This window comes from Antrostomus carolinensis, unplaced genomic scaffold (genome assembly GCF_000700745.2).
Source record: "Antrostomus carolinensis isolate BGI_N321 unplaced genomic scaffold, ASM70074v2 scaffold14652, whole genome shotgun sequence".
In the NCBI taxonomy this organism is placed as follows: domain Eukaryota; kingdom Metazoa; phylum Chordata; class Aves; order Caprimulgiformes; family Caprimulgidae; genus Antrostomus; species Antrostomus carolinensis.
The window spans coordinates 6,743-26,011 of record NW_010301868.1 but is presented as its reverse complement, the minus strand read 5'-3'; the positions used below and the strand labels follow the sequence as shown (position 1 = coordinate 26,011).

At 48.2% G+C, this 19,269-nt stretch overlaps 1 protein-coding gene across 7 annotated transcripts in view; it reads right to left on the bottom strand.

Moving 5' to 3' along the window:
- Nucleotides 1-4,065, bottom strand: part of NFASC (neurofascin) — a 53,933-nt gene extending 49,868 nt beyond the window's left edge. For 5 of the 7 annotated variants that reach the window (XM_010163636.1, XM_010163641.1, XM_010163634.1 and 2 more), the window contains exons 1-3: nt 3,972-4,065; nt 1,317-1,334; nt 189-291 (exon numbers count right to left, since the gene is read on the bottom strand). In XM_010163636.1, coding sequence (XP_010161938.1) covers nt 189-291; nt 1,317-1,334; nt 3,972-4,065 — 215 coding nt within the window. The remainder of the gene's footprint in view (nt 1-188; nt 292-1,316; nt 1,335-3,971) is intronic. The other 2 variants (XM_010163637.1, XM_010163638.1) reach the window with 1 other exon arrangement.
- Nucleotides 4,066-19,269: the final 15,204 nt, after the last annotated feature.

The window sequence follows — 19,269 nt, the reverse complement described above, 5'->3', positions numbered from 1 at the left end:
GGAAGAGGTTGGTTTTGTAACCGTGGACCATATTTACCTGGTGAGATCCTTACCTGTGCTGTGCAAGCCAACAACTGGACTAGCTGGTGGTGTAAATGGCACAGCGGGACTAGAGGAAGCTCCTCCAGAGCCAGGTCCAACCAACAGCAGAGTTTCAGCATAACAAGGGCTGCAGATGCACTTACATGGGAACGGGGTTCCCTTTGCCTTCACATTCAATGAAGATGTTATCCCTTGGGTCCACGATGTAGTCCTTCACGGACTGTTTGGTGATTGTGGGGGGCTGAGGCACTGAAAAGCAAACAAAAAGCCATGAGGAAGGTTGTGCAAAGAGGGCAAAGCTGCTCTCTGCTGTCCTGCAGCAGGATCCTGCTGGGATCTCAGCCCTTTTCCCAGGCTGGATGTGCAATTTGTGGTTTAAAGGCCTTCAACACCTGAGGAAATTCCCAGGAGCATCTGTGGGTTGTGCTACTCATCCCCCCTCAGACCATCGGAACTGTTCACGTTCCCTTTTGATACCAGGAAACCTGTGTTTCTCACCTGGTATCTTGGTTTTATTAAGAAATTTCAGTTACATCTTCCTGCTACCTCAGGTCATTTGAATCAGACTGAAAGGTGTCCTGGCTGTGCACCTCAGAGACAGGGGCTGCACCTGGGACAGGGGGCTTGAAAGCCACCACAAGACATTTCCAGGTACTCCCTGTGCAAGAAAGAGGCACAAAACCTCCCAGGTTTACCCCAAAGGAGCGCTGCACTGGTGTTCAGAAGGGCAGGGCTTGTGAAAAGGGGCACAGGAGCCCAGCAGCCAGTGGAGGCTCTGGCACTAATCCTGAGCTCTGAATTTAACAGCTCAGACTCATGGCTGTCCTGGAACAAAGTTACTCAGGTCCAAGGTCCTTTGCTTTCCCCTGAAGAACCAGGGATGCCATAAACGTGTCAGCATGTGGAGCTGAGCTTGGCACACGCACTCGTGGAAGGCAGAGGAGCCTGCTCTCCTCTGGGGTTGGCGTTAGTGATAACAAACCCCTGCAGAAATGAGATTGGCATCACAAAGACAGTCTGATCCCTGCTCCAGGGAAAGCAGCAGAGCCTGAGCACCCCTCCCAAGCTGCTCCAGCACCTCCTGTGCCTCTCCCAGCCATGCCTGCCTGTGCAGAAGTGGCTCATCCTGGCCCTGACCAGCCCTGTCACTGAAGTGGACAACATGTCTATGGACACCCTGTACCAAGCAACAGCCACCACCAGCATAGACCCCTCATTCCCTGTTTTAGCCATGCAGAGAAGACAGACACAAGGAGGGTGAGGGGAACACTTACATTCACTCTGAATATTTGCTGTTATTCCCAAAGTGTAAGCATAATTAAAAAAAAAAAAAAAAAGGAAAAAGGGTTAATCAAAGAACAAACCTATATCCATCAAATATAAACATGTACAGTTATTGTAGGGCTTACAAAGACCACACACAAATCATTTTACAACTCAAGCACGTTCTAATCTACCTCCTTATTGTCCATTTGGGAGAAGCTGCTGCTGAGCTGTCCTGTTAGCTGCCAACTGCCTCTGCAGCAGGAGTTTTGGGGGACAAAAAAGGCACAGGCATACTCACACCACTTGCCTGCGGGCATTGGTGGCCCACCTGCAGGAGCTAGAAACCTTCTGCCCTTCCCTATGGCCAGGCTCACCCTGAGCCCCCCAGTTTCATCTCCCTGAGTCAGAGGCTAATACGTGCCTGATCAACCCTCTGCTGGCTTTTTAGGTGATGGTCAAAACTCAGAGAACCTTAAAACTTAAAGTCCAAAAAGCAAAACACCTCCCTGGGGAGGTCTCCCACTCCCGAGGTGCCCAGTCTTGCAGACAAGCAGGGAGCCCTGGTCACCAGGGGCTTCACCAGGAGATGACAAAGCAACCAAAGCAAAGCCCTGATGGCTCTGAAGGTCGGGATGGAAGTAAAACAAAGCTGATGCTCCACGTGCCCAAACAAGCTGAGGGAGGTTGGGAAGGGTTGGCTGGTGGGGACAGACATCAGCAGGATCCCAAACCCTCACCCAGGGCTGGGAGATGCTCCTCACCCACCTGCTGTGGGCAACTGCCTCCATACATATTATTTACAAATATCTGTGTGCAAGGGACCCGTTCAGGAAAGGATGACAAAAAAAAAGATGCTCCTAGTTACAATCTCAGTTTCCCACCAGCACTGGAGGGGACGATGCTCTCCTGGGGCTCAGGGCTGTGCAGCAGGGAAGAGCAGGAGGAGGGAGAGGCTAGAGAAATGGTGAACTGCTGAGAAATTGTGAGCTGCTGCAGGCTGCCTTGAGCGTTTCTCCACCAGCTGTCAGCATTTCTCTTACTTTTCTAAGGTCACATTACATTTAAGTAGCAAAATTACCCCTTTCCTGACACAAAGCACAAGAAAAGGCAGAAGGCAACTGTTTACAGAGCCATTCCCCAGCTGTGCTGGCCTCCACTTCCACGCTGGCTGCCTGCATTTCTGGAATATTATAGATTATAACAAAACCAGACCTGAAGGAACCACCAAACTGTGCGTATCAAATACAATTCCCATTGCTGGGAACAAGAGTGCCCTGTGCATGTTAGAGAGTTGACTCCAGAGGAACAGATATTTTCATCCATATTCATCTGGAAGGGAGCAGAACAGGGACTCCAGCTTGGGACCTCCTCCCTATGCTTTCAGATAACACAAGTATTTATTCCCCTTTGCAAATCAGAGCTTTCCCACCTTTTCTCTTCAATCATTTCCAAATTTCAGCCAAAAGCCACTGCTTTAAATTTTTCCTTCCTATTTTGCTGCTCGAACAGATATTTTCATCCATATTCATCTGGAAGGGAGCAGAACAGGGACTCCAGCTTGGGACCTCCTCCCTATGCTTTCAGATAACACAAGTATTTATTCCCCTTTGCAAATCAGAGCTTTCCCACCTTTTCTCTTCAATCATTTCCAAATTTCAGCCAAAAGCCACTGCTTTAAATTTTTCCTTCCTATTTTGCTGCTCAGAGTCAGGGATCAGCTGAGGTACCACAGCTACAGCCAGGACTCCAGAGAGCAACAACCCACAAGGCAGAAATTTCTCCTCTCAAGAGCAACCCTGGCACTTCAGCCTGAATTTAAACCCCAGCAAAAAGCTGTGGGTTTGGGTTTTTTTTTCCCTACTTCACGCACTGCTCGCTGGAGGATTTCTGTGCATCGCACTGTCGGAAGCGATTCCCTGCAGTGACAGGCTGATTATTATTAACAGTCGCTACAGGAGGAAGCTGGGACACAAAGAAATTATGAAACTGGTTTCTAGAACAGTGGTTGAGCAGCTCTTGGTATGAACCCCCATCTCAAGTGCACTCAAACAAGTCGTGCAGTTCCCATACGCTGGCCTGAAGGTGCCCATTCAGCACAAACATCAACCCATGTCCCCTTTCCTCCTCGCTCCAATCTCCCAGCTCTTGTGCTTCTGAATAAAACATAACTCCTGTCTCATAATTAACCAAAAAGGCCCAACATAGAGAGAGAAAAAATTGCATTGCTCTTCAGAACCTTCCTGGGTCTCCACTGCCCTTGAGGACCAAGGTGTGTCAGTATGTGCCAGGTAAGAGTAGCAATGAGCTGACATCCTCCCCAAAAGAGCACCCCAAAGCCTGGCCATGCTCTGTAGGAACACCTGAAGTCCTGGGATGCTCCACTTAAATCAACAGGCTGAAGACTTGCCACTTTGGCTCACTCTGTCCCATTTTGAGATGTGGTTTCGAGTCCTCTGCTCAGCTTTTTGAGATACATTGACTAAATCACAGAAAGATTTAGGTGACTTTCTGGAGGGCATGGGATTGAAAACAGAAAAATAGCCCCAAACAAACAAAAGTAAAGACAACCTTAGGCTGGACCAGGAAAGCTGTGCACATCTTCACCTCCTCAACCATTTCAGCAGTAATAGCAGGAATTTTTAGAGGGATAAACCATAACTTACAATCCAGAGGGACTTCGATGGTGCTGACGAGGTGATGAAGGTAGAGAGCGAATGCTATTCCCGCGCAGGTGAAGTGGTGTCTTTGCATGACCATTTTGGACACCCAGGCAGTGTTAGGACCTCAGTTGTGTCCCCAAAGGTGAGCAGACCAGCAGCACACGCAGATGGATCCTCAGCTGCAAAATGAACACAAACCCAGTGGTCACTGAGCCATTTACAGCTCCATTTCATAGAATGGTAGAGGTTGGATGGGACCTCAGGAGATCATCCAGTCCAACCCCCCTGCCAAAGCAGGGTCCCTACACCAGGTTGCACAGGAAAGTGTCCAGGTGGGTTTTGAACATCTCCAGAGATGGAGACTCCACACCCTCTCTGGGCAGCTTGTCCCAAGGCTCCGACACTCTCATAGTAAATAAGTTTTTCCTTAAGTTTGTCTGGAAAAGTTTCCATCATGTTCCTTTTGGCAACTGTGGAGAGAGAGTGTTTCCAAGCCAAAAATATTTGTGCAGAGGGATAGAGGTGTGAATAATGTCAAAAATAGTTTCCAGGCTCTGGTGACCCAGGTACAAGCCCATGGTCACCATCCTCCCAATGCCTGGGTTGTTCTGCTGGCAGAAAATCAGCCTTATGGGGTTATTTGTGCTCAAACCCTGGAGAGACCTGTTGGATGGAAGGAGAAGGACCATGCTGTCCCCTGGAACCGATGGCAAGTTACACAGAGCAAGTGAATAGAAAAGCAGCAAACAGTCCCCACAGGATAAAATAAAAAGGATGATTTGCTGTTTAAAATAATAACAATAATTCTATTTTATGCACAAGAAATACCTACATAGTAAATACCTGCTCCCTCCAGTGGGGCACTGGGATGAGCTCTGCCTCCACATGCAATAGCAGGGACCTGGCTCCAGTGACCCCCTCATATACCAAAGGACCTGTCACCAAGTCAGCGCACACTCTAGCAGGAGTCAGGGCATGACAGGACCTTTCCCAACCTAAATGATCCCATTTCCAACCAGGCTCCAGCTGCTTCCCTCCCCAGATGGTCCCTGGTGCCAGATGCATAACACGCTGCTGCCGAGCTCCCAAAGGCACCCATCCAAACCTCCCAGGCACTGTCAAGTTATCATTTGTGATTTTCATATACACACCTTTTATTTTTGCTGTTAATAAATCCACAGACTAAACAAAGAGTAAAAAGGAGGATAAATTATCCTGTCTGTTCAATAAAAACTCCCTTAGAAAGCTGCTGCGACGCAGAGGTTGCATCAGGGCTGAGCTACAACTCTCGGTAATAGAGTTATAAAAAGGGCATCAGACACGCAGACAGATCTCTCAGCTAAGAACAAAAATCATGCCAGGGCAGTGGAAAATCCCCAGCCTTGCTCCGTGCTGCTCCTCCCCGGCTCTCACACCGGCTTTTGCCGAGGCGGGATGTCTCCAGGCAGGGGAGCCACCGTTTGGCAAGCAAGGAGAACCCCTCTCCATCAAATAGAAATCATCAGCTGCAGCTTTGGATGCTGCTGCCCCTTCAGCTGTTCCTGAAACTGGGATGAAATAAGTGTGGGAGGGAGCAGGGACACAGGACAACACAGAACCCAGCAAGTGAGGGGCTGCCAGGGGCTCTGGGTACCGCAGGGAACGCTTCTGGGAAGCAGGGAGGAACAGATGTGATGGGAAATAAACAGCCTTGACACACATCCCAGGAAACTCTCCAGAAACTCTCCCCAAACCCAGCACAAAACAACTTTTAAGGACATTTCTCCTCATTACCCTTATGGGGAACAAGATGTGCACAATGGTTTCTCCACCCAACCCTCCCTGGGTGTGATCAGAGTCTCTGTGTCCCCGCTCTTGGGCTGAAGCCCAAAGGAACTTGCTGTCCCAGCATGTCCCATTTATACCAGGTGACAGATTGTAGGTTGGGAAGGGGCTTGGAGGGGAGTGTTGCTTTGATCTTTTTTGCTCATTCTAAGGATTTTTCCAATCCAGCTGTAGCAATAAAAATAGTTGAAGGACAGAATAATGATAGGACTGGGATAGTAATTAAAGTCATGTCCAGGACTTCTGCAGTCCTGTGATCAGGTCATGCTGAACAAAGCTTTTCAAATTACTTCTTTAGCTTTCTGTCTAAGGGAAGATATTTTGATCTGTAGCCTTTATTATATATATATTTTTTTTTTAAAGCAGTTCATTTCTTCCAGTTACAGCTTAAAATGAGTAATGGATCAGCTGGTTTTATGCCTTTCCTTTACTAAGCACAATCTGAATCAGCCAATACTGCAACCAGAGACTGAGCAAGGCTGAGATTTTTAGTGTCCTTACTATGCTGACATACTGATGCTTCCCACCACCATCACAAAATGCTTTAAGCTCCTCTTCATTCACAGCTGTACTATGGGAGGGGAGCCACAGGACAGCAGGTGTTGAAATATTGCACATCTCTACGTGCTGCTTTGAGCCTCAGAAGTGACAAATTTGTTGTTTTCTTTAGACTGGGTACTAGTTAGTGTGAAAGAAATGGTTGTGACACTAAGGAGGAGGTTCCTGGCACAGATGCTCGGGAGATATTTGTATATATATGCATTTTTGCATTAAATGGGAATTCAGAAAGGACTGAGTCCACACACTTATATATAAAGTATAGACAGGAGGCATCTAACTAATGCAAACGAGTATATCCCACCCATCATCCCACACACGGGGACTAGAAAAGGAAGGGCTGGGCATATCAGCAAGAGATCACAGAACTATAGACTGGTTTGGGTTCAAGGGACATTTCAAGGTCTCTAGTCCAACCCTCCTGCAGTGACAGGGACATCTTCAACCAGAGCAGGTTGCTCAGAGCCTCATCCAACCTGACCTTGGATGTTTCCAGGGATGGGGCTTCTCCCATCTCTCTGGGCATCCTGGGCCAGGGTCTCACCACCCTCAGTGTAAAATATTTCTTCCTTATTCCCTGGAAGTGTTGAAGGCCAGGCTGGATGAGGCTTTGAGCAACCTGGTCTAGTGGAAGGTGTCCCTGCTGCTGGCAGGGGGGTTGGGACTGGATGAGCTTGAAGGTCCCTTCCAACCCAAACCAGCCTATGATCCTATGATTACACCTAGTTTAAATCTACCCTTTATTAGTTTAAAACCATTACCCCTTTAAATTTGCAGATAACTTCTGAGCTGCAGAAGGGAGCAGCAGGGACACGGCAGCTCTGGACTGAACCTGTGGACAGAGCTACATGGGAACAACCTGGGCACTTCCAGTGCCAGTGGACCAGCCCAGGAGGACCACACGTGGAGCAGCACCAACAGAGAGCAAATACTAAAACCCAGGACAGAGCACACACAAAACGCATCCTCGCCTTTAGAAGAGCGAACGTGGCTGCTCCAGGGCCCCTTTGTCTCGGGGCAGATGTGGGTGCCACTCGCTGAGGATCAGGAACAATCTGCTGCCGTGCCAGCGTGTGTAGGTGGGTCCTGGGGACAGGCAGTGCTGTGAGCCCCCGGCCGTGCAGAACACAGCCCACATTGTCAGGGCTGCTCCTCGCCCAGGGACAGGGACATCTCCTCAGCACAGAGAGCTGGAGCTGCTGTAGGGACACAAACGTGCTTATCTGGGGATGCCAAGAGCCCTGAAACTGTTTGATGTCTTCAACTGCCTCTGAGATTGACTCAACCCAAAATGACCCAGGCAAAAGGGCAGATGGGACCTCCTCTTCCCAGACTTAGCATTTCTTAATCGTTGATCCTGACCCCATCGTGCAACACGCAAAAGATTTGATTGCTGTCCAAATAGCAGAACAAGCCCTTCAACCTCACATCTGCAGCTGCCTGACCATAGAATAGCTTTGGTTGGAAAAGATCTTTATAATCAAGTCCACCCAAACACCTAACACTGCCAAGTCCACCACTAACCCATGTCCCTAAGCACCACATTTAGATACCTTTTAAATCCCACCAGGGAAGGTGACTCCACCACTGCCCTGGACAGCCTGTTCCAATGCTTGACCACCCTTTTGGTGAAGAAATTTCTCCTCATATCCAATCTAAACCTCCCTTGGTGCAACTTGAGGCTGTTTCCTCTTGTTCTATCATTTTTTACCTGGGAGAAGAGACTGAGATCCACCTCACTACAACTTGCTTTCAAGTAGTTGTAAAGAGCGAGAAGGTCTCTAACGATGGGATGACCAGAGCTGTGGAGGTGGGAGGGTTGAGTCTGGGGATACCCAGGAAGCCTCAGAGCTAGATGGACCCAAACCTAATCCAACACCTGTGCCCATAATGTTCAGTAAAAAAACAACACAGAGCAAAATTTCACACAAATAGTTGCAAGATTGTGATGCCATCAAATTGGAATTTAACTGCTTCAATGCATTTCTATCCAGCGTTGAACCTGCACCTGAGCACCAACAAAAACCATGTCCCTGCTCCACTTTCCTGCAGCTACAGGCAAGACAGCAGTGAGATGAACTGAGATGCCTTTTTCCCCAAATACTTCCCAGAGTTCAGAAGTGTTTTTCAGACTCATGGGTGCTTTCCATTTCCCCATGCCCCACTGCAACATCAGTTCTCACAAACTGTCAGTCTGGGTTGAGAAATACATCCCAGACCTTGGCCCAGAACTCTCTCCATATGTACCAGATGCTTTTGTAAACACATTTTTCTCTGGACAAAAGCCTGAGTAACCCCAGGACAAGGACCTTTAAAATTAGAGACTGTTCACAAAATCCAATCAGATAGTCACACAGCACGGGGAGCATCTGAAATCAAGAGGCTGGTGTGTAACCTTAACTCTGCTCAGTTCAGAGCCTCCCTCCTCTCTCTGAACAGCCACAGCTCCCACTGGCTTCAACTGGCATGGCCAGGAGAGGTGGGAGGGGGGACTGTGACTATTGCAGGGGCCCTCTGCCAGCAGCATGGGGCTGGAGGAAGCTGCTGACATGTTCTGCTCATTAGCAGAACATGAACCACATGCCACATTGTCCACTCGCTTCTTCTCCAGCCAAGCTCTGTGCTCCCCCTTCACAGCTCTGTGGCTTCCCAGAACTGGAGGGCAAACAATGTGAAAATATCTCCTCTCCCTCCAAAAATGCAGCTATCAGCAAGAACCCACTCCAGACCAAGGCAGCAGAAACCACGACCCCTGATCCCTCAGGCTGATTTGGCCAAAACTTGGTTCTTTATCATAAGTCCCCAAACCACATCCCTGCAAACCCCAGCACACGTGATGTCCTGCCTCAGCCCCCATCATCCTGCCCCAGGGAAGCTGGGCACACTGAGCAGAGCCCAGGGACTTCCCTTGGGTGCACAAACAACACGAGGGAAGGACTGAAATTCATAGAATCATAGAATGGTTTGGTTTGGAAGGGACCTTAAAGCTCATCCAGTCCCAACCCCCCTGCCATCAGCAGGGACACCTTCCACTAGACCAGGTTGTTCAAAGCCTCATCCAACCTGGCCTTCAACACTTCCAGGGAGGAGCAGCCACAACTTCCTTGGGCAACCTGTTCCAGTGTCTCACCACCCTCACAGTGAAGAACTTCTTCCTAATATCTCATCTAAACCTCCCCTCTTTCGGCTTAAACCCATTCCCCCTTTTTTTGTCATTAGTTGACCTTATGAAAAGTCCCTCCCCAGCTTTCTTGTAGCCCCTTCAGGTATTGGAAGGCTGCTATAAGATCTCCCCAGAGCCTTCTCTTCTCCGGAAAGGAAATTCATTTCCTTCTCAACAGCTTAATGAAATGAGACCTTCCAGAATAACGACGGAAACAAATCCCTTCCCTGCAGCCTCGTTCCTACGGGCACGGACTCTCCGAGGCAGACAGGGGGGCTGTAGAGCAGACACAGAAATGGTAAGCAAGGAAAATCTCTGGTTGAAGTTAAATAAAATTAAACAATTCCACAATGAGGGATTGTTTTTAATCAGCCCATTAGGTCCAGCAGGACGCTTTCAGTAGCAATTAGGCATTTATCCTTATTTACGGTTGTAAGAGGAACAGTAAAACTCCAGCAGCTAGTGTTCCCAAGAAGGTTCCTACAGCACCATTTAATGCATTTCAGCCGCTTAATTAATACTGATTGAATAGCAGAGAGCAGTGTTTCCACAAAGAGAAAACCCTTTTGGTTTCAGATAATGAAAAACATTGATTTAGAGGGAATATATCTATGTGATTCCCTAACAGTGACTAAAGTCTATTTATGGACTAAAGGCTCCATAAATCTACACCCCCCATTTTGTTTGGCAGTGACAAGAGCTTCTGTCACACCTGGTAAAAGCCACCACGTGGGTTACCCCATCAGAGAAACTGCTCCCCATGGGTGAATCCTCATCAGAAGCCACTGTGGTGGTTTTAACTCAGCCAACAGCCAAACACCACGAAGCTGCTCACTCATCCTCCCTTGCCTGGGAAACACAGGATAAATTTGAAAGGTTAAAAGTGAGAAAACTCATTAATTGAAATAAAAAACAATCTAATAATTGAAATAAAATAAAGATAAAAATAATAATGCAAATAATAGTAATAATGGAATATACAAATGAGTGATGCACAGTTCAATTGCTCACCACCCACTAACCAATGCCCAGCCTGTTCCTGGAGGAGCAAAAATCCCTAAACCAAAATTGCAATCCCAGAGGAGAGAAAGAGCCTGAGAGCTTTTGGACCAAACTCATTAATACACTGAACATGACATTATACAACATGGAATGTCCCGTTGGCATATCCAAATGCCAATTTGTATCTGTTAATCTCTGCTCCCCTAGTTTCTTCAGCACCTGCAGAACAGCAAAACACAGCAAATTGCAAAGTCCTTGATTTCTTAGCAACAGCTAAAACCATCAGTTTATTATCAACATTCTTCTCATACTGAATCCAAACCATAGCGCTATTCTAGCTGCTAAGAAGAAAATTAGCTTTGTCCCAGTTGAGACCAGGACAACCACGCAGGGAACCAGGACCCACCTTGCAACACAAAACCTGTGCAATATGGATGGACACATCCACACAACGTTTCCATTTCCCTGGCTGTGTACAAACACAGACCAGTGAATGACGTACACACGGCCACGTCCCTACAACACGTGTAGGAAGCCATTCAAAACAAATGATACACGATGGCATGGAAGTCAGTGGAAAGAAGGAAAGAAATGATCATGAAGAAGGCAAGACAGGATCATTTGGCAATTCAATCCCAGGGGATGGACCATGTCCTTTCCCAGGGCCAGGCAGCAGCGCACAGGGAGGGCAGCACTTCCCGTTTGCCTCTGTTTGGAGGAGAGAGAAGCGCTTTGTGTCTGTTCCTGAGGTTGGGTACAGCTTTCACAATTGTTCTGCCAAACAACTGTCAGAGCAAACACCAGCAACTTCATGTACATCTCGTCTATCTACCCCCTTAACAGATACTCATCCTTTCAGCAACTAATGCTTCTGTCCAACCAAGGACCAAGGGACAGGACAAGAGGAAATGGCCTCAAGTTGTGCCCAGGGCAGTTGAGATGGGATGTGAGGAAGAATTTCTTTGCTGAAAGGGTTCTCAGGCATTGGAAGGGGTTGCCCAGGGCAGTGGTGGAGTCCCCATCCCTGGAGGGATTGAAGAGTCATGCAGACACAGTGCTGAGGGACATGGGTTAGTCAGGGACTTGTCAGTGTTGGGTTCATGATTGGACTCAATGATCTCAAAGGTCTTTTCCAAATCGAGGCAATTCTGGGATTCAGACCTAAGTATCCCCTAACCACAGGCAAGAAGGAAAGTCAGGTTTGTCATGGGAAACAGGTCCTAGGCTAAGATTATTGATGGTCCAGTGTCTATTAACACTTCCAGTGTCTATCAACAATCATTTTCTATACCCACTGTAACTGCAAAGAAGTCCCCAAACCCATCTTTGCTCCCGAGTGGAAAGAAAAAGGACATTTCTCAAAGCACAACCTGCAGCAGCAGAGACAGGCACTTCCGACACCATCCAACCCTCCGTGAGAACTCCAGGCAGACAGATTTGCTCAGGAAAACTGCCCGTGCCCTCCTCCCATTACATTTTCAGCACATCTTTAAGAAACACACACACAGGCAGTTTTTCACAGCCCCTGGGTTCTTGTCTCCCTCCTCCACGGGATTTTTGCCATATGCTGCATTTTCCTTTCACTCCCTGTAACTCTCCTGCCTCACACGTGGGTGCATTTTCAATCCCGAGCCCCACGGGCTGTGTGCATTTTTAAAAGAACCGAGCAAACAAACAAGCATTGAGAGAAAACGTTGTGAGATCACCAAGAACATGGATGGTTTCCTAAAGTCACCCACCAGCACATGCCAGGAAGAGCCATGGCAGCATCCCTCCGACTCCACACAGGGCAACATGTGGGAAATGGGAATGAATCCATTAATTTTGAATTTTAGAATGGATGTTGGCACTAAGATTTAAACTTTGGTTTATCTCCATAGGTATCAACCAGCCAGAGCTCACCTGACCTTCCTCCTGCAGCACTCTGGAGTCAGGACCAGCTGCACCCAGGCTCTGATTTCAGAAATAGTTAAAAAAATGCAGGAGAAAGGGGATAATTCGCTGCTATTCAGAGCTGTGGCTGCATGTTCCTGTGTCTGAATGCAGACGGTGGTTACACTTTCAGGAGATAATTCAATCCCTTGTAGAGCTGCGTATCACAACTGAGAGCACAGCTAACTCCAGGGACAGATCTTAATCTGTCACAGTCCTATCTCGTCACTACACAAATGCGAATTAATTTATCATCCTGTCTTTCTAGTAATGTAAGGAAATACTGTCATTCTATTACACAGAGGAACTCTAGTCCGGAGAGGTTAAGTGTTACCCCAAGGTCAGACAAAAGATATGGCTTGAGTGGGAAATGAGCTGAGATCACCAGAGTACTGAGTTTAATCAGAAAATACCATTTAACCTTTACAAACTGGTCACACTCAGGGGGGGAAAAAAAAAGAGTAATAATGGAAAAGCATTAAATTTTCCATGGAAGATGATGGCGTAGCCTTGGCCAGCCGGCACATCACCAACAAGCCCATGTCATGCCCCTGCAGCAGCTGGGAACCGGCCCCACGGCAGCTGATCCGCAGTCTGGGGCCCGGGGACCCGCAGGGCACCGGGTCACACCGGCCCTGCTAATCAGCTTCCCACCCTCCTGGGGAGCTGCTTGTTTCCACATCTTTACCTTTCATCAGCAAGAGAAGAGAGTAAGAAAAAACCCAATTCTTTAGAGTTATCCTTGGTAGAAAACAAAGGGGCTCGAAAGCATCGTTCCTACACGGGCTTCATCGGGCTGCCAGCACATGGGGCGTGACGTGACATTTAAAGAACACAGGGTGGGCTACAGCTGAGATGAAGAAGCAATCATTTCTACTTGTTATTTAGGAGAAAAAAAAATATATATTTAAGGCCTCTCCTTATATTGCAACTTATTTGGAAAAATGCACGGTCGTTTTCTTGATTAGGACGTTGCTTTGTTTAAGAGGGACAAGGAAAGGAACTGGTGGGAAAAACATGGATTAAAAAGGAAAAAATACAGGTGGGAAAGTTTCTCAATGAGAAGCTTTAAGGGGCAGAGGACACAGTGATGACACATGTGTTGGCAGCCTGTTTTCATGCTGCACAGGACCTGTCTGCCAGAACTTCACCTGACAGTGGGTGATACTGGTCCAGGAGCTTCTCAATCACCATTTCTAACACCAAAGAGACCCAACAGCCAAACCCCAAAGGGGATGTCAGGTGATGCTTGTGAGGAACAGTCTGGGCATCTCATCCAGTTTCTGATGGAGCAGCACTCATGCACAAACCCAACCCCTCAGGAGAGGTGGAGACAACAGCAAAGCTCCTTTCCAAGGCCACCCATCCCACGCTGCTCGGGGGAAGCAGGACGGAGGGAATAGCAACACGGAACACACAGCCTGTGAGCAGTTCATCTGTCCCCACTGTGTCCCTTGGCCACCCGGCAGCATCTGGCCCCTGGTGATTAGTCAACTGCTAATCACGCAGAATAAGAGCTATAAACAGCAACTGTTGGGACAGATTGTGCAAGAATTGCTCTGGAAAAGCCACCTTTGCTCCTCTGCCTCCCACGCGAGTCTGCTCCGCTTCCCCCTGCGGGGCACGGCCCCGAGGAGGAGCACACAAACCTGGGGGTTTGTACCCAAGATACAGTTGTACTCAATGGTCTCAAAAGCTTTTTCCAACCAAAACGATTCTATAAAGTCATAACTAAATGGTGACTTATTCAACTGTGCCACCAAAGTCCCTCTTTGGTATGAGGCTCAAAGCCTCATCCAACCCAAGGCTGGGTTGGATGAGGCTTTGAGCAACCTGGTCTAGTGGGAGGTGTCGCTGCTTGGGACTGGATGAGCTTTAAGGTCCCTTCCAACCCAAACCAGTCTATGATTCTATGATTCTATTCTATGTGGCACATGAGACACCTACGTTCTCCCACACGTGTGTCAAGCAGGGCAAGCTGCCCCGTTCAGGGACATCCAGGGACATGAGCCACGTTGTCACAGATGCTCACGCCCTGACACCACAAGAAGGGTTTTCCCTTGGCCCAGAAGGAAAAGATTAATGAAGCAAAAGGGCCTGACCCACCGCATGCGGGTGCCCAGGGGTTAAAAGGCCCTTGGCTGCTCCTACATCAGGAAGCTACTTTGGTAACTAAATTAATTGGAGTATTTGTTTTTCTCTCTCACATTACTGAGGTCCTGGTCACTTCTGATCACTAAAGAGCCTGGGAAAAAGCCATTAACCCTTCCCTTACCTTCTAACTCCCTCCCAAGGACCCTCAGTGCCCTGATGAGTCCTTTGACTGGCAGGAAAGTTTGAATTCAGCCTCAGCAGGGTCCATTCCACAGCCCAGATCCATCCCCAGCATCAATGAGAGCTGTGGCAGAGCAACCCAGGAGAGCCCTGGTCCTGCCTGCACCTCTGCAAACACAGACTCTTTATTCCATGGGTTTTCCATTCAAAACAATCCATCAGGATTTTTTTTATTATTATTTAGCAGATGGAAAAGAAAACAATTACATTAGTCCAGACTACTCCTGATTTTATTAAGCTGCGTTCTCCCTCCATCAGGGAAATGCAGTTATTGTCATAGCACAATCAGAAGGAAGGTGAACACTTCTGGGTTTTAGGGTTGATGAGTACAAGTCTCCACTCTAGGGCAGCCGTCCTGAAGCCGTGCAGGCAGCAAGGCCAGGCTGGGGACAGAGCTGGGCTCCTTCAGACCTGCTCACAGTCATGGGTGGGCTCTGGATGCACTGAACGGGTGCAATTATTCAAGAGCTGAACGCTGCCTGCTGGAAATTACAGTATTCAAAGGTGAATCATAGAATCCCAGACCGGTTTGGGTTGGAAGGGACCTTAAAGCTCATCCAGTTCCAACCCTCCTGCCATCAACAGGGACACCTTCCACTAGACCAGGTTGCTCAAAGCCTCATCCAACCTGGCCTTGAAGGAACAACTTAATTGCAAAAGCTTTAATTTTCACGGGGTGGTGTAAGCCCAGAAGAAGAGCTGGGACAAGAGCCACCAGAAGGAGCAAGGAAGGGTTTGTCCCCAAGAATGGGAACAGAAACAGCACCGAGGGCTGTGACCAGCTCCGAGGAGCCGACGGGCAGCGTCACGGGGTGAGTCTTTCTGCGCCTCCTCAGAGGACTCAGGGAACAAAGCAGGACTGTGCAGCCACCCGCCCGCACAGGAATGCACCTTCTGAGGAGCTGGAAATGCCACGTTCCCAGCAGGAACACAACACAGCACGGGCTGGCCGTGCCTGGCAGAGACGCTGGGGTCTGTGGGGACCCACCTGCAGCAGTCCCATGGGTTTTTCCCCCGGTATGCTGGCCCTGCTCCTCCTTTACCATCTCCCCCATCCTTTTGGCAATGCTCCTGACCCAACTTCATCAACCACCACCCTTCCAGCCACCCCCACCTCCAGTGTAGGTCCCCAGACACCATCTCCTCCCCTGACTGTAACCGGATCAAAGACACGGGTGTCACTGACAAGGCAGGAACACGCCTGCTGATGATTAATCCCGTAAGTGAGCTGTATTTACAGACACCGGCTCTTCCCCAGAGCCTGGCCCAGGGCCTTCAAGCTGCTGTATCACCTTACAGCTAGTCATGGTGTGCAGGCAGACACCGTGTCCTCCATCCACCACTCTCAGACCAGGCAGCCCCCGCTCTCCTGAGCACAGCTCTCCACAACCACGTCCTTACACCAGGTATCAGCCCAAATTCAGAGATAAATCTCCCCAGAAGAGTCAATGTCAGTAATTAAGCTGCTCTGCTCTTCCCAGACACAGTCTTGGAGCACATCTGGTTCCCATGTTCTGCAAAACGCCTTTGACATTTCGTTTTGAACCTCAGGCACTTGGACAGCGGTGACGGAGCAAAGCAGCAGCAAATCTGACATTTCATCCCTGAGCCATCTGACGTGCAACCTTTAGATGAGACTACAGCACAGAACAGTGGGGAGAAATAAATGGGAGGGGATGGAGACAGGGCAATTCTCAAAAACCTTCTAGAAAAACACAAACAAGGCTATTGGAAGTCTTCTTCCCTCAGCAGCACTGGATTTGCTTTGCAAAAATGTTGTGTAACGTGTTTTCCTTGCCCTGTGCATACTTAGGTGCTAATTACACATGGGGAATCACAGGAAGGAGATCATCACCGCTCCCTATTCTCCCTTAACAAGTCACATTACCACAGTATAATTGAGCTCATGTCTGGGAAATGTGATTTTCAATGACTGCCCACCTGCCATAGCTTCACAAATGTTCACAAAAAAAATGTCTTTTACTGGACTATTCTACAGGGATAAACTGTCTTGTAATGATTTTCCAAAAAGGGGCAAACCAAGTATCACAAATTCAGATTTTCAGCCAGTTTTCCAAAGGAAAAACCCTTCCCAGGTCATTGCCTTTCAGCTGGTCACTGCCAGTAACTCCAGTCCAGCCAAAGATCTCTCTGCCTCTGCTACAGCCACTCAATTCCTGCAAATTTCATGAAAACAGCTTCTCAGAGCGTTTTATCTTATGGGACAGACATTCATCTAGGAGACTTGCATGCACAGACTTTACTAGTCATGCAGTTAAAATCCAGCCAGCCCCACGGCTCTGTCTGCATCCCCTGCACCCACCCACCCACCACCCCGACCCAGGCAGGCTGGGCACCTTCACTCCCCCTTCAGATCCCACCAACAACATTTTAATGTCGTTTATTTCCCAACAGAAGCAGTTGGTGACCCAAAGTTAATGGTCTACGTGTCTCCCACCACCCCTCTGTAACGTTTTGGTGGCTCCATTCTCATTGCCTGTCCTCAGACGTGAAATATTGACAGCCTTTAACGACAGACAGCACTTTTTAGAGTGATATAGCAGAGGGGCTGTGAAATCACACGTTATTTATTACCCTGAGCTCAGAACGAGAAGGGAAACACCATTTTCTGGTATTTCTCAGCAATGCCTTTGCAAGTTTTCACATTACTCTGCATAAAATTCTCACCCTTTGCAACGTGGTCATTAATATCGCCAGCACTGTCACTCCATCTGTCTTTTGAGCCCCCTCCAAAACAGTCATAAGTTAATTGGTAGAAGCATTTGGCTTCTACATAATGAAGTTGGCACAAAACCAGCTTTTAACCTTCAGGGCTGAGCACAGGATGGGATTACTTGTTTACTGTGTTTAAAATAAAATTTAAAAAAATAAAAATAAAAAAGGGATGCACAAGCATGTTGAAAAATCAGGCTGGTGCTTAGTATTTCTTGTAGAAAAATAAAGTCAAACTGAAGGCAAAGGCAGCGAGGCTGAGCCCAGCACTGGGCACAGCATCCTCCCGTGGAGTTTTGGCTTTGCTGGGGAGGAGCTGCCCTGCCAACCTGCTGTCCCTGGCACCCAGCATGATGCCCACGCTGAGCCAGCAGCGTTTCGGGCACTGGCTGGGAAAATGGGAAAGTAAAAGCAACCAGTTTGTGCCCTGAGAAGGTGCAGATGGGCACGGGAACAGTGTAGGTGTCAGCGATAAATGATCTATAAGTAAGAGAAGAAAACTGGAGAGGGACTTTGGCCAAGGGCAGGAAGTGACAGAGCAAGGGGTGATGGCTTGAAACTGGAAGAGGGGAGATGGAGCTGAGATGTGAGGAAGAAATTCTTTGCTGTGAGGGTGGTGAGACACTGGAACAGGTTGTCCAGAGAAGCTGTGGCTGCTCCTCCCTGGAAGTGTTCAAGGCCAGGTTGGATGAGGCTTTGACCAACCTGATCTAGTGGAAGGTGTCCCTGCTGATGGTAGAGGGGTTGGAACTGGATGAGCTTTAAGGTCCCTTCCCACCCAAACCAGTCTGGGATTGTATGAATAGGAGAAAAAAAATAAACCAGCTGCAGGACTAACCGTTGCTGTGTGCTCTCCAGGTTTCTTCCATGGAGAAGGAACCACTACCACAGAGTTACGCGCTCAAATCCCACTGAGAGCCAACGGCACTGAAGAGCCTAACCCATTTAGCCATCCCCCCACTTTTAAGACTCTGTTAGAAATGTTGATAAGGCAAGCATACGCTTAAAAGATAGCTACATTAAAAAATCATCTCTCCCCAGAGATATTTTCACAGCTCATTTATTAAACCCCCTCAAAGAACAGAGGGGAAAAGCCAGCTCCGATTGTTTTTAAGCTATAATAAGCGATGAGAGAGTTCAGCTTTGCCTTCCAGCCTTGCTTCTAGTTTCACTCCTAACAAGCTGCACTTCAAGGCAATGCACTTATCACATGAGCAGCTTTATTTTAAACCCAGCATGAACAAAGAGAGAGCTAGCCACAAGTCTGATCATTTCTGGGCTGGATCCTGTATCTCCGCAGCTGCATCTTTACACCCAATTCAACCAATTCAACTCAAGAGTTACGCTTCCATTTAAGGATGGGATTTTCAGACTCGGTTGCAGGCCAAGCCCATGCTCAGTACTACAAAATGGTAAAGCAACATCACCCCTATCAGAAGGTACCAAGGGTCTTCTGTTAATGAGCTTTGTCTCAGTCCCAAGCAGGACCACTTGTTTTTTTCTTGCCTGAATATATATAAAGGCAGCAACAGCGTTTTCCAGGTGCTCATGTCAAGAGATGGGTGGCTGCAAAGGCAAGTGCTACCTGGACTGGGCTGGGAAGGCAACTCCTGGGTGTTTATCACCATCTGAGAAGGAAATGCATTTGTAAAAACCTTGACTGAAACATCACTTTTACAAATGCAGACAGAAGAATTGGGTCTGTGCCGTTTTGGACATGGGAAGATGCCCAAACCCTCATTCCCTCAGGATCTG